The sequence below is a fragment of the Mesoplodon mirus genome (assembly GCF_964341445.2).
Source record: "Mesoplodon mirus genome assembly, chromosome: 12".
NCBI lineage: Eukaryota > Metazoa > Chordata > Mammalia > Artiodactyla > Ziphiidae > Mesoplodon > Mesoplodon mirus.
The window spans coordinates 36,721,744-36,737,365 of NC_138988.1; the positions used below are offsets into that span (position 1 = coordinate 36,721,744).

A 15,622-nucleotide genomic window follows, 5' to 3' on the forward strand; every position below is an offset into this window, starting at 1 on the left:
AGGCTTGTCAACATTCACCAGCCCTAAAACTGTGGTGACCGTGCTGTGGCTTTTAGAGTCGTTGTGAGTGAAATCAACCAGGAGAGATGGCTTCCCTTCACCTTAGGGAAGCCTTCTCAGCCCCACTCTGCACTCTGCAGACCTTGCAAGCTAATCTCTTTGCAGCGTAGACCTTCAGTCAGCAGCACAGAGGCCCACAGAGGCCAGATGGGGTGAGGCAGTGCATGCCCTGCGCCCCCTGGGCTGAGGGGAGGCCCCATCTCAGCTCTGGCCATTGTCATCTCAAGGAACACAGCCCGGTGTGGCCAGGCCTTCCTCCCATTTTTCGAGAAAAGCCTCACATCCAGATTTTTATGTGAGCACTCTAAATTCTTATTGTTTTTTAATAGCAAAAACTTATTTATTTGAATAGATAATATTTGTATATGCTAACAATGCAAATAGTATGACAGGGTAAACAGAGAAATTCCCCTCATCCAGGTCTTTCCCCAGACACTACCACTGCTCCTAAGTTCTCACGGGTCCTTCCAGAAAGATCCCCCTCATTTATTCAACATTTATCAGTTGATTGTCTACTACGTGTCCAATGCTGCACTTATGAAATATATTCCTCTTCGCTCTTTGTACTTAATACTATAGCTTGGAGAGGGCCCTGTAAGTGAACAGGGAGTGCCCATCCTTTTTCGTGGCTGCATAATACTCCACAGCACTGTTGCTCATGGTTCACGCGCTTAGCCCCTAACTGATTATTTGGTGGTTTTCAGTAGGTTGTGCCTACAAACATCCTTGAACATGCCTCCTCATATGGGGTGAGGACCTCTGTGGGATATTTAGAAATGAAATCACTAGGTCAAAGGTGAAATCGAAGGTCAGAATCTTCATTTTTTGTTTTTTTTAATTTTTTAATTTTATATTGGAGTATAGCTGATTTACAATGTTGTGTTAGTTTCGGGTGTACAACAAGGTGATTGAGTTATACATAGTCATATGTCTATTCTTTTTCAGAGTCTTTTCCCATATAGGTTATTACAGAGTATTGGATACAGTTCCCTGTGCTCTACAGTAGGTCCCTGTTGATAATCTAATTTATATTGGGTTAGCCAAAAAGTTCGTTTGGATTTTTCTGTAACATCTTATGAAAAACCCAAACAAACTTTTTGGCCAACCCAATATATACTAGTGTGTATATGTTAATCCCCACCTCCTAATTTATCCCTCCCCCAACCCATATTTTCCCTTTGGTAACCATAAATTTGTTTTCTAAGTCTATACATCTGTTTCTGTTTTGTAAAGAAGTTCATTTGTATCATTTTTTAGTTTCCACATATAAGTGATATCCTATGAATTTGCCCTTTTCTGTCTGACTTCACTTCGTATGATCATCTCTAGGTCTGTCCATGCTGCTGCAAATGGCATTATTTCATTCTTTTTTATGGCTGAGTAGTATTCCAATGTATATATGTACCACATCTTCTTCATGCATTCCTCTGTTGATGGACACTTAGGTTGCTTCCATGTCTTGGCTGTGTAAATAGTGCTGCAGTGAACATTAGGGTGCATGTATCATTTCGAATTATGGTTTTCTCCAGATATATGCCCAGGAGTGGGATTGCTGGGTCAAATGGTAGCTCTATTTTTCGTTTTTTAAGGAAACTCCATACTGTTCTCCATAGTAGCTGTGCCAATTTACATTTCCCCCAACAGTGTAGGAAGGTTCCCTTTTCTCCACAACCTCTCCTGCATTTATTGTTTGTAGAGAAGGTCAAAATCTTTGATTCCAACTTCGTTTTTTCTCTCATATAGAATTGTATGCATTCTTATAAACAACCTCAGATTCTTGCTGGGGTGAGGTAGTTTTCATAAAATAGGTAAATAGGTTTACTCATTCAGCAAATACTTATTGTGTACCTACTGTTTACCGGGCATTGAACTAGGTCCTAGGGTAACGGCTGTGAACAAGGCAGATGCAGTCCTGCTCTCATGGAGTAGACAGTCTAGTGGGGGAGACAGATGTAAACACAAGCCCATCCAAACACGTGATCACATGAGAGTGAGAGCTCACACAGGTGGTTTGAGTGGCCAGAACAGGGACTGCTTTATTTGCGGGCTTGGAGAGGACTCCTGAGGATGGGACATTCCAGGTGAGTCCTGAAGAATGAGAAGAGCCAACCAGGTGATGTTGGGGAGGAGGCTGGACTGGGGATCCACGACCTTGGTTGCTTCCAGCTCCGGTCACTACGCTTCATGATATAGGCAGTTGGAAATATCACCCATCGTGCCAGGCACCAAGGAGGTGTTGGATACGTCTCATTATATTGCTATCATTATGAACAAAATGCAAACGAGGACGCATGGATGAGAAGATGGGGGAAGTGGGCAGTACTTGGAAGATGGGCTCGGGCTCTCTAGGCCTTTGAGGACCCTGAGGAGGGAGAGTGGTGAGGAGCTGGAAGGCCTCCAAGCCCTCGTTGAAGTCACAGAGGCTGGTGTAACTGGTGGGAATGAGCATGAGGGGCAGCAAAGGCAGCCTGGGCCCAACTGAGGGGCCCCCCGAGAGCTAACAGAGAGGTGGACCTTGTTCTGTGGGGTCTGGGATTGGGGGACAGCTCTGAAGCCTTGGGGTCAATCCTAGGTGAGATAGACCCTGGGCTTCAGGCAGAGTGAAGTGCCAGGTCCAGTCAGGGGAGCCTGGGGTCAGGGAAGGGCAGTCATGGCATTTACCCAACCTCCAGCACCCATCCGGCTTGATACAAAGACCTGGTTGTGACACCAGCTCAGAGCTTCCCTCCAGCTAACGGCCACCATCCCACCCAGCCCCTAGCTTCCTCTTTTCTGAGCTACCCACATGGAGGTCCGTTGGGACTTTCCCTTCATTGCTTTGACTTGGAGGGCCTGGGGGGCTAGAGGGGTCAGCAGAGCTGGTGGTTCAGAGGAGGTGCTCCATGAGCATTTGGTGAATGAATGAATGCATGCACACGTGCATGAATGAATGGAGTGGGTAAATAGACGAGGATTCTCCATGGACTGTGTGTAAATGCATGTGTGTGGTGGTTTCTCAGGCCCCAGAGCTGGGGGCAGCTTGTGGGCAAGTTGTGTCAGCAAAGAGGTAAGTGTGGAAAGTGGGAAGCCGATGGCTGGTCAGCAGATAGTGCAGAGATGGGCAGGAGAATCTGAGCAAGGTCGTTACCAGGCACTCGGTTGCTTGGGCATTTACATGAGTCTGCCCCCGGCGAGATCTGCGAGCACCCTACCACTGCACCCCATCTCGTCCATGCACAGACTCACAGGGCCCTCCCCGGGGTCCGTGCCATCTTCCTCCACGCCATCCTCTGTGTTCACCCTGGAGCTGGCTGTCTTTGATCCTGGTCCTGGTCTGTGGACTGCGTGTGTGGTCAGGACCCAGCTGAGGCCCCATGGGGCTGGGCTGGGGTAAGGGCTGCGGGACAGACGGAGGGCAGGTGGCAAGTCTTTCCCATCGCAGACCCTAAGCCTCTCTCCTGGTCCTTCTCCTGTTGCCTCTGTGGCCAGCATATCAGATGACCATGGCTGTGCGTGGCAGCGCTCCCACTTTATATCTGGGTAGCTACATTTAGAAAATAGTTTTCCACAGCCTGCCCATGTCTTAGCAGACAGAAAATTGCTGGCAGCTCTGAAGTGACAGTTCAGGTTTGGGAGTTCTTAGGGCCAGAGCAGCCTGCTGGTCACATTCATGGGTGCACACACTGGATATCTCTCAAATTCACATGAGGTCCCAGGCCCACAGGTGCCAGAGTCACTAACACCCCCTCGTGCACAGCCACATGCCCAGCCACTCTAGTCATAGAGACAGGAACACACATGAAAACAGCCACATGTAGGTGCAAAAGTCACACTTGTTGCTGGCAGACATACAAGGACCGCCACCATGCACCATGGTGATACACGGTGTCACACACACATGGGCTGGGCAGTGTAGGGTCATAGGGTTGCGTGTGGTGCTTCACCTCTCACCCTTACTGCCCCCCCCCAACGCCGAGTGCTCATTAGCTCCCTGGGTTGTGTCATCACTGTCCCTTCCCCCACCTGCATCCCTGATGAGGTCAGGGCTATGAAGTCAGTATGTCCCCCTTGGGAGCTCGGGAAACATTAGTGGGTTGTAAATCACCCGAGTCCAGTCAGGGTCGCCTTGGGACATTCGTGCAGTTTCTAAAGGGCAGTTGCGTGTTAGGGACAGGCAGGAGACCAGAGAAGATACATGGAAGTGCACCTGAGGTGGCTCTGGTCTGCGTTGAGGCTGTTTAACAGGTGTTCTCTGAAAAAAATGTTCTGTGGTTAAGTTAGGAAAGCATATTATATAATTCAGCTGGGCTGAACAGAGGTGAACCGGTTTCTTGTTTGTGGGTTTTGGCAGGGCCGTGTGCTGCCAGAGCGTTCAGGGTGGTATTGGGGGGTGATAGTGTGGGTCCCATTTCCCACCCACGCTTTCTTCTCAGCGCCTCTGGTGGGCTGGGAGCACTGGGGCAAGGCTGCTTGGGGGGCACCAGTAACCACTGGACCACTCACTTTGTGCCCCACCCCAGGGCTCCAGATTCATCAGCACACCCGAGAATCTGCATTTCTACAAGTTCTCAGGTGGTGCTTCTGGGACCACACCTGGAAAACAGCAGACCTTAGAGCAGCCAGAGGGATCTTTTCAAAGCAAAAATTGCCTGGGGTTCCTCTGCTCAAAGCTGTCTCACTCATTGGAAGCCAAGTCCTCATGGGAGTCTGCAAGGCCCACCCACCTAGGTGACCGCGCCCCCCCCAAGTCTGTTTCTCTGTCCCTTAAACCCACCCAGCAAATCCCCACCTCAGGTCTTTGTGTTGCTGCCCCTTCTGCCCTGAAACGCTCCTTCCCCAGATCTTGGTGGCGACAACCCCTCCTGCCCTATCCCTTCCTTCTCACCCCTCCAACCCCATGCTTTTACCCCTGCTCCTTCAAGAGGCCTGCCGTGACCACTATAGCTTCTGCAGCCCTCCGAGTCCACTCCATGAAGCCAAGGCCATGCTGTCTTGTTCTCGGCTCCATTCCCAGCGCCGAGCACGGTGCTGGGAGGCGGGGGGAGGGGTTGGGTGCTGTTAGATGAACAGAGCTGGAGCGGCCCAGGGGCCAGCAGGGCTGAAGCTCGGGCCTCCCTGGCCAGCCAGCCCGAGCAACTGGAGCCCTCACACAGGACGACCCTAAGTGGCACTCTCTGGTCCGATGGCAGGTCTGGTGCCCTGGGAGGGGGTGGGGAGGAGGGGAGAAGTACCCAGGCTGGGGTAGTGGGCAGTGGCCCTGTGGGCAATGAAGCTCTGTCACTGGCTTCATGCTCCTTATCAGTGCTGACCTGTGTCCCCTCCTTGGAGCCCTTGGTGTCCTGACACATCTCTTCAGAGGTCATGGAAGCGTGGATGAACTTGGCTCACCAGCACCTCACAGTGACCCAGGCGAGGTCAGAGGGTGTCCTGTGGCAGAAACCAGAAGGTTCTGAGGAATAGGGGCCAGGCTTGTTTTCCCCATCACACCCTCAATTGGCTCTGGCCTGGCCTAGAGGTGGCCCCAGTGGGCAGCTGGGAGAAAGAGGGTTAGCCCAGGCCTGTCTGGCTGCCGGGTGCATAGGAGTGATGGGGAGGGGGTGGGGGAATGGCAGACTCCCCTCTGACCTAGTCCTCTGTGAGGTCTGTGGGGTAGCTGCCCAGAATCTGCACTGGGGTCACTGGGGCCTGTCTGAGTCTGTGTTCTGCCTCCCTCCGAAAGTGGCTGTGCTGGCTGTACACCCACAGTCCTCCCCCGTCATGTCAAGGCTGTGGCTTTAAGCAGCCTTGGGCGTTGGGATAGTCCGTGAATTTGCCCATGATGTCAGTAGTGGCCTTGCTCAGGACTCCCAAGGAATCTTCTGACAAGCAAGGCTTTTTATTTATTTATTTAATTATTCCTAAATATTTATTATTATTTTTTTTGGCCGTGCCACGTGGCATGTGGAGTCTTAGTTCCCTGACCAGGGATCAAATCCGTGCCCCCTGCAGTGGAAGCGTGGAGTCTTAACCACTAGACCTCCAGGGAAGACCCTGACAAACAAGGTTTTGACTTTAGGGTCCTCCTGCCCAGGGAGCTGGCATCAGTCCCTAAGCCTTGCTTTGAATGGCTCTGCCTGGCCAGTGGACTGCAGGCTGAGGTCTCTAGGTCACTCATCCCGGCCCTCCTGGGTGCAACTCCATGAGCAGTGTCCTGCTTCCCATGTGCCCATATCTGCCCACACACACGTGTGCAGGTGCAGGAAAAGTCTGCAGTCTGCGCTCCTACACCTCCACCCTCCACCCCTGCCTGCCCTTCTTTTTTTTTTTTAATTGACAAACATTATATTAGTTTCAGGTGTACAATGTAATGATTCGGTATTTGTATGTATTGCAAAATGATCACCATGATAAGTCAGTTAACATTTGTCGCCATACACAGTTCCCAAAAAATTATTTTTCTTGTGATGAGAACTTTCAGTATCCACTCTCCTATGTTCAAATACGCAATATGGTATCATTACCTATAGTCACCATGCTGTACAGTTCATCCTCACGAATTATTCAGTTTATAACTGGAAATTTTCTTTTTTCAGTTACAATTTATTTTTTTAAATTTATTTTATTTATTTATTTTTGGCTGCGTTGTGTCTTCGTTGCTGCGGGCGGGCTTTCTCTAGTTGTGGCGAGCGGGAGCTACTCTTCGTGTTGGTGTGCAGCTTCTAACTGTGGTGGCTTCTCTTGTTGTGGAGCACAGGCTCTAGGCAGGCGGGCTTCTGTAGCTGTGGCTTGCGGGCTCTAGAGCGCAGGCTCAGTAGTTGTGGTACACGGGCTTAGTTGCTCCGCAGCATGTGGGATCTTCCCGGACCAGGGCTTGAACCTGTGTCCCCTGCATTGGCAGGCGGATTCTTAACCACTGTGCCACCAGGGAAGTCCCTACCATTTATTGAGAGCTATGTGCCAGGCCTGTGGTTTAATCCTACTGCAACCCTATGCCATAGGGTTGTGTTCCCCCAAAAGATATGTTGAAGTCCTAACACCCCAGTACCTGTGAATGTGACTTTATTAGGAAATAGGGTCGTTAAAAATGTAATGAAGTAAAAATGAGGCCATACTGGATGAGGGTGGGCCCTAGTCCCACAACTGTGTCCTTACAAGAAGAGGGAAATTTGGACCCAGAGGCACATAGAGAGGAAGGCCATGTGAAGAAGGAGACAGAGATTGGAGTTACGCTCCACAAGCCGAACCCCTGGGTCTACCAGAAGCAGGGAAGGGTCCTCCCCTAGAGGCTTTGGAAGGACCCTGCCAACACTTTGCTTTGTGACTTCTAGCCTCCAGAAGTAGGAGAGGATAAATTTCTGCTGTTTTTAGCCACCCAGTTTGTGGTGTCTCGTTACAGCAGCCCTGGGAAACTAATACACCTCGTTTCTGTTAGGATATCCATTTTACACGAGGAAATAAAGCTCAGAGAGGTTAAGCTCTTGCCCACAGGTGCACAGCAAGTCAGTGTTGCACATGGAATTGGAACCCAGATCTGCACAACTCCAAGCCTGTGGGCTTAGCCTCTCCCCTACGGACCCCCCTTGGCTCCACTCCCTGACCCACTACAGCACGCCACCCCTGCAGCCTCAGGGGAGACCCCATCCCCTCCCAGCTGGGGGCCGCTGGTCTTCTTCACTAGCTCCTAAAACTCCTCCATGTCCTGGCTTCCCCAAGCTCCAGTCTTACCTTCCCCAGCAGACTTCAGGGGTGCCCCTCACTGTCCCCCCGGACCCCACATAGCCTCAGTCCTTGGTGCTGCTCTCAGCTGTCCACGTGGGAGTTCTGGTACCCCACAGCCTGGACCCCAGATCCTCCTGTGCATCTCTGTGCAGTCATGATCTCCCCGTGGCCACATCCCTTCTTCCTGCTGCTCCCAGATCTCCATGGCCAGGCCTCTGTCCCCAGACCTCTCCCCCTCCAGCCCTGTTCAGGATGGACCCTCTAAAGGGGAGCGCTGACTGCACCCCTTCCTGGCACCCCAAGCTATGAGCAGACCCCACTGCCCCCGAGTGGCATTTGAGGCCACTGTCCAGGCCCCTGTGGGCAGCAAGATTCAGACAGAGGAGGCCCCGGTTACCTTCTCTGCAGTAGAGAAGGCCTCCCCCATCTCCCTGCCCCCAGCCCATTTGACTCCCCGCTCCGCCACCTCCACCCTGGCCCAAGCGCAGAAGCTGCCACTGCCCAAAGCAGGTCCAGGTCTGCTCAGCCAAATTTGGCGGAGGCCTGGCATGGTTTGACAAATCCTGAGCCAGCCTGTTCAGGAAAGGGAAGGAGTGCAAGGCCATACATAGCTCATTTGATGTTGCGATAGCCTTCCCCTGGCCCAGTGGAGGTTTGCACAAGGAGAGGTCATTGGAGTCCATGCATCCATGTGATGTAACCGGGCAGCGGCTCATACACAGGAGCGTAGACATGTGGTGTAGCAGCTGGTGTTGGCGCTCTACCTGCTCCCTCCCACTTACCGTTTTGGGGCACACAAGCCTGACTTCTTACTGCCAGTACCAGAGACCCTGTGCTGAGGGCTTTCTTTGCCCCAGAAGACCCTAGGCCTGGTGTAGGACTGGCTGGAAATGCCAGGCTGTCGAGTGTAGGTGGATAAACCCTCAACTCCCTCACCTCAGGTGAGATGACCCTGAGGCACGTTTTGTATTGGGTCACAGGCTCTCCAGCGACCTTGGGCTCTGGTCACCTGAGGTGGTAACTTGCTTAATAATGCCCTTCACTGGCTGCCCTCCATCCTTTGTCTCACGCTCCCACTCCCTACTGGTGTTTTCTAGAGTCACCTCCCAAATAAATGAATTAACCTTGAATTCTTTCTCAGCTTCTGGAGGAACCTGAACCAAGATACACAGGCACAGGTACACACGTCAAGTATCTCCCATAGGCATGCGCACATGTGCAACAGACACACAATCACCTACAAGCACTCAGGGGCACACGTGGGCATACACAGACACACAGTCACACACCTTCATCCATTCCATATGCTCTCGAGAGGAGACCAGAATGAACTGACAGGACCCTCCCTCTGAAAGCACTTGCATCCTCACAAGAAAACCCCGTCCTGCTTGTACTTCAAATCCCCACATGCACCTTCTCCTGGAAGCCCCCCAATCCTGCCAACAGAGGGACACCATCAGTGCTGATCCAGAGCACCTGGAAGGACACACAGAGGGCTCAGCCTGCTTGGTGGCCCTTTCCCTCTCTGGTTCCCCTGGAGCAGAGGCTCTGGTTCATCACCTGCCTCCCCCATGACCCTCCATAATGCCTGGGTACCCCAGAACAGGGTGGGGCACGCAGCTGGCATTCCAAAGATGCTGTGGAATAGAATTGTCTGCTCCTGACCCCATAGCAAGCCCCTCCCTGAGTCCCAGCATCACTGGGGACCTTGGGAAGGATTTCCTGTGTTCCTCAGGCCCAGTGGTGGTTCCAGGGATTGAATTGTCACACAAGTTTGGTGACTTTTTCCAGTGCCAAGCCAGGGCTGAGTGCCCAGGACCACCCTCTGATCAGCAGGGTGTGGTCCCTGCTTACACAGAGCTCATAACCCGGGTGAGATAGATGAGAAAGCTCCAGCATATAAGCAGTGAAGGGGATGGAGGCATGAGGAGTGTCTGGGGTGGGGCCGGCAGAGGTGTCTCTGAAGGGGTGATGTCCAGGCCAAGGCCCGAAAGACCGTGAGTGAGCAAAGCGATGAGCTGGGGGAAGAGCAGCCAGACAGAGGGAACAGCCAGCACAAAGACCCTCAGGAGGGTCTGAGCATGAGGGATGCCAGTGTGGCATGATGAGGGAGGGGAGACCAAGGGGGCTTGCCTACAATTGCCTCCAGCCCTTCCTCTTGCAGCTGACCACATCCACCCATTGAGGCCAGAAGTGCCCTAGAGGTCACCTATGGATGTCCTTGTTGTACCGATGGGGAACCTGAGACCTGAGATGGGATCACAGAGCAGGCTGGGGTCAGAGCTAGGACTTATCAAGTCTGGGTCCCTGGCCAAGGCATCGTAGCTGAGTGACAGCCCCCTGGCTCCTCGAGGGTAGGATGGAGCTGTCCAGGCACTATGGTGCCCAGGGTTTCTTTATCAGGTCCTGGGACCACCATGTCACAATCCCAGGGGCTTGTTATAAATGTGGGCTCCCAGCCCCATCCAGATCCATGGAATCAGACTCTATGGCTGGTCTGGGAATTGGCATTTAAACCAGCTGCACCTAGACTCTGGAAACCCTGTGCCCTAGGCCCCCTGTGGTCCTGGTCTTGGCAGTCCCACTCCCTTTGATAAACAGCTGAATGACCCTTCTATGGCCCTGCTTCTCAAACTGAGGATGGGGGCGGGTCATAAAACCGCAGGATAAACTGGGACATCTTCCTGAATATCAGTGTGACTTGGCATTAACTGATCCATCATTAAAACATTAATTTGATATTAAAAAGATATTGAAAAGAAGAGTAGATGCTAAACTTACTTGACAGTTTAAGATAAAATATGAGACAACAAAGGACTTTCTAATGTGGGGTTCGCTGCCTTGGGACTGTTTCGTCCTCCATCCCTGCTGTTGGGGGTAAAGTCTTGAGGCCCTCTTAAGTTTTACCGGGCCCTGAACTATTTAAGGATTCCTAGTTCTTCTTTCTGTATTTGTTAGGATTAAGGGTTCAGGCTGTGCAGACAGACAGACTTGGGTTCAAATCCTGGCTCCCCATTTAGTAACTCTGTGCCTCAGTTTCCCCATCAGTAAAATGGGAATAATATTGTACTACTCCTGGGGTTGTAGCTAAAACTTCACATGGTTTTTGGTGTACAGTGACCTTTGGTAAATGAAAATCGTCAGTTATTTTATTGCTGACACTATTCCAGGCTGGTTCACCACACCACAATTCAGGGCTCCCTGGAGGAGGGAAATCTGATTATCCTCTGGTTTCATGGGTACCTGGCCCTATCTTCCCACCCCAAATGCTCTGGGGGCAGCCAGCAAAGATCTGCTAGGGGGCCTGAGGAGCTGTGGCCTGCATTCTTCTAGCCTGAGCAAGTTCCCTGGGTTTGGGCTGGTGTCACCAAACCCCCCTCAGGTGGGCAGTGGGTCATGGGGACCAAGATTTGCTCTGGCTACTGTGGACAGGACACTGAGCTCCTTACCGGCCTCACCAGGAGACTGAAGTCCAAGAGGCTCCATGACTTGCCCAGGGTCACAGAGCCAGTCCATAGCCTAGGGCTGTGCAGTCCAATACGGTAGCCACTAGCCACATACGGCTGTTTACATTTCAATTAATTAAAATTGAATACAATTTAAAATTCTTTTCCTTAGGCATGGTAGCCACATTTCAAGTGTTGGATAGTCACATGGACCAGTTGGTCAGTGTGGATACAGAACATTTCCATCGTCACAGAAAGTTCTCTCGGTCACACTGATCTAGAGGGGCTGTTCTCAGCCTTGGCTGCCTTGGCTGCGCACTGGAGAGCTTTTAAGAAACACTGGTGCCTGGCCCCACTTGCAGAGGTTCTGAATGGCAGCCAGGGCTGAGAACTGCTCCAAAGCCCTGTTTGCATTGTCTACTGGAAAGGATTCTCTAAAAGGTTCAAATTGAATTCAGACTTTTTGTGAGTGTCTGCATCCCGCTTCCAGCCCATGTGTGCAGAGCCAAGGTTGGGGGGTGGGGCTCAGTTTTGTGGAATTCCCTCTCTTATCACAGTTGGGCTGCCCTGGCCCCTTCCCCTCTCTCTGGACAATGTGAAAAGGAGGCCCAGAATCTCTCATGGGGTTGCTTGAGGCTGTGGGAGAGAGGCCATGCATCATGCCTGTCATGCTTATGGGAGTTGGGTAGAAGTACCCAGAGGCGTCCCTATCTGACTTGAGTGGATGGTGTGGAATGTGGCTACTGGCCAGCTCTGTGTCTTTCTGGAAATTGGTCCCAGGGACCCCTGGGTCCCTTGACATCACTGTCCCAGGAATTGCTATGGCAACTTTAGTCACGCTACGCACTGTTTGCAACATACATGGACAGGCCCAAGCTGGATGCTTACCCAGAGTGGCCACTGCTATGGGATAGAGGAGCAGGGCCAGGTGAGGTTGAAGGCTTGGGGCTCCATGTGACCTCTCCCCACTTTGGGGTGGGCCTACCATATAGAAGGCTGATCTGCAGGGGCACGCCAATTTCACAGCGGGTTCTCCTGAGGCCCAGAATTACAGTGGGTCTTTCCTGGGGAGGGTCACCCTGCAGGGGTCACTCCCACAACAGGGAGACCTGGTACCAGAGCTCCATCTATGAGCAGTCTCTTTTGGCTCACCTCAGCCCTAGGAGGGGACATGTGGCCCTTGGGTAGGGGGTCTGGGAGTGATGACAGGGTGAGAGGCCCTCACAGGGGGCCCTGAGTGTGGGCTTTGTACCAGGACAGAGACATCTCTGCCATAGCGGGGCTTGGAAAAGAAGCTCTCTTTGAGCTGCCTCAACATGGAGCCCCTTCAATATTAAAGCTCTTCCAGCACTGAGTGTTCCCCCCTCCCATGGAGGCCCCAGTCAGAAATGGAGTTCAATCTGGTCAAGGTGGCATGGGGTGGGGACTGCTCCATCAGAACATGGAGGCACCAATCTTGGTTTATGCTGTGCCAGTGTTGTATCCTAGGTTGTCTATGTGGTTTTGGCAGAGCTGAACTCCGCGTTTTTATGACGAGTAAATGAGCAAGAGGGAGTGGGGCATTCCCAGCTGCTCCTCCCTGAGGGGTAAGGATAGCAGACAGTGGGATCTGGAAAGACCAGCAAGGATGAGTAAAATCTTCCAGTGCCTCTCGCTTTGAGCAGACCTGACATTTGAAAATCATTTTACAGAAGTTTCATAAATTTAGTTATGTAGATTATGAACTCCTGTAAACCATGGGTGTTCTATAACTAAAACTGACGACAAAACAAAACCAAAAACGCCACCCAACAACAAGAATGATTGAACCCTTATGTGTAATAGATATATTTTTCTGTATTTAAATTTTTTTCTTCCTTAATGTTTTCACTTTAAATGTTTGTCCAGTAGTCAAGAGAATAGCTGAATAAGATGCAAACATTGGTGGGAAGGCTTGAAAATTGTCATTTGAACAGTGCTGAACAATTTCAGGTGTGTGTAAGCGATATTATACATGTTTTAAGTGGAATTTCATATTGTATAAGTTAAGTGAGCCTGAACATTTCTAACATACAGGAACCAGTTTTAAGCCGAACCACAGCGAAGATGGGATTAAATGTATCTGTTTCTTGGGTCTGGCCCCAAACCTTCCATGTCCAAAGAAGAGACTCACTCCTCCACATGCCAGCTCCCCCCCACTGCCAGTCTCTGAGTTCACTGAATTGGGCTCTGGTTTGCAGGTCTAGGGACACACCATCTTAGATCTCAGGATGTCCTGAGAAACCTCAGGGCCTGGCCAGATCTTAATCAGTGTTGAAGCATGGCCAATCCACACTTAACCAGAGAGGTGACATAAGGTTCCCAAATCTTGACAATGTCCAGTCCTGATCAGGTCCGTGTTGGGAAGATGCCCAGAGTGAGGGGTGTGTGTGTGTGTGTGTGTGTGTGTGTGTGTGTGTGTGTGTGTGTGTGTGTGTGTGTGTGTGTGTGTGTGTGTGTGTGTGTGTGTGTGTGTGTGTGTGTGTGTGTGCGCGCGCGCGCGCGCGCTTTGGTGAGGGCGGGGGTCTAGAGACCCCAGAAAGTGAGCAAGGACGACCTCTGGCGGCCAGGCCCTTGGATTGTCTCCTTCTCTTTTAAACATGTAATTTACAACGGCTGCTCAGGGCTGAGGGTCCTGAGAGGGCCAGGCTGCGTCACACCCTCTCATGTCACAAGTGCGGAAACTGAGGTCCACAGAGCAGGGTTATTTTTCCTGAGGTCACGCAGCGAATCAGGCCAAGAACTAAGAATAGAACCCAGGCCTCTCCACTCCAAGGATGTGATGACGAGTGACTAGTGTTGTTTTAAATTGACACCTGTTATTCTTATTATTATTTTTGCGGTACGCGGGCCTCTCACTGTTGTGGCCTCTCCCGTTGCGGAGCACAGGCTCCGGGCGTGTAGGCTCAGCGGCCATGGCTCACGGGCCCAGCCGCTCCACGGCATGTGGGATCTTCCCAGACCGGGGCACGAACCCGTGTCCCCTGCAGCATCGGCAGGAGGACTCTCAACCACTGCGCCACCAGGGAAGCCCTCGACACCTGTTTTAAGCGCGTTCGGAAGGGCGAACTACTTAAAGAATTCCCGAAGGGTGAATAATTGGCTTCTAATGGGGTACTGAGAGAAAAGCCGGCCTCGCGGGCGCTTGAAGAGGACGCAAACACAACGAGCCACAATTACCAACCCAAAGTGAACGCTTTAAGGATCTCCACTTCCGGGATCCTTAAAGCGTTCACTTCGGGATGTTGTTCACGGCCCCGCCCTCATGGCATCTTGGGAAATGTAGTCCCACTTTCCTCCAGACACAAGGATGAGGGCGTCTTGGAACTGCATTTCCCAGAAGGCTGTGCTCGCCGTCTCGTTAGCCGGGGTACGGGTCGGTGGGGCGAATCTCTCATCCTGGACTTTTTAATTTCTCAGGGGGAATGAGTGACGGTGGACAGAGGCCTTTGGCGGCGCTGTCTGTAGGCTGCCTGGCCTGGGGGCGCTGGACGCGGAGACCATGGAGCCGGCCATACGGCTCTCCTTCCAGTCGGGGGACAAAAAGCCGAGGCGCCGCGTCTCCTTTAATCGCGGTGGGCGGGGCGAGGCGAAGCGACCCGCGTTGCTATTGGCGGCGGTTGGGGGCGCGGAAACTGAACGGGACGCAACTGCAGCCGCTGCTTCCTCGGGCTCCTCTGGCGCCTTGGGCGCCCCTGGTCCCGCCATGGCCGCGCCCTGCCTGGTAAGTTCCTGCCAGCTGCGGCCGCCCGGGCTTTAGTCTCCCCGCCTAGCCGGACGGAGGGTTCCGAGCCGGTCTTCTCTGGCCCCAGTTTACCGTCTGTGCAGGGGGCACTTGAGTACGAGCACCTGGTGAACGCCTCCTGCGAGCCAGGCTCTGTTCGGGCTACCGGGGCTAACAAACCAGCCTCTGCCCCCAGGATTTGCATCTCCCCCTAGCGGGGGAGACACTTGTATGGCCCGACTGGAGGTGTGACCTGGGGCCAGCGCCGGGCCTCTCTGCCTTCTGTCTCCTTATCCTGAGCAGTGGATGGCTGAATGGGGGTTTGTTGAGGGTGCACCCTGTTACGACGTGTGGGAACAGCAGGCCCCCGGGATGCCCGGGACGGCCCAGGCCTGTAGTGTGACCTGGGCCAGACTGCCTTCTCTGAGTCCCAGGTTCTTCGTGAGGCCAGAGGGGAGAACTCCAAAGCCCCTCTTTTTGAGAGGTGGTTTTGAACCTGAACCTGCCTGGTCCTCTGGCTGGGTTGAAAGTCAAGGACGCTGGGTGGTGGCCTGTTGGCTTCCTTGGGTGTCTGGGCATGTGAGCAGAGGGCCTAGACTAGGAACTAGGCCTTTTGATCTCTAGTGGTGTTTCACCCCCCACCCCAATATATAAACCACCTTTGGGGGAGATGAGGAACCAACAAGCCTGTGGGATT

The 15,622-nt window shown here is 52.4% G+C and overlaps 1 protein-coding gene across 1 annotated transcript in view; it reads left to right on the plus strand.

Moving 5' to 3' along the window:
* Nucleotides 1–14,563: 14,563 nt before the first annotated feature.
* The window catches only part of POC1A (POC1 centriolar protein A), a 73,376-nt gene continuing 72,317 nt past the window's right edge, over nt 14,564–15,622 (plus strand). The window contains exon 1 of the mRNA XM_082639219.1: nt 14,564–14,925. Within this exon, the coding sequence (XP_082495345.1) occupies nt 14,704–14,925 (222 nt within the window). The 5' untranslated portion in view covers nt 14,564–14,703. The remainder of the gene's footprint in view (nt 14,926–15,622) is intronic.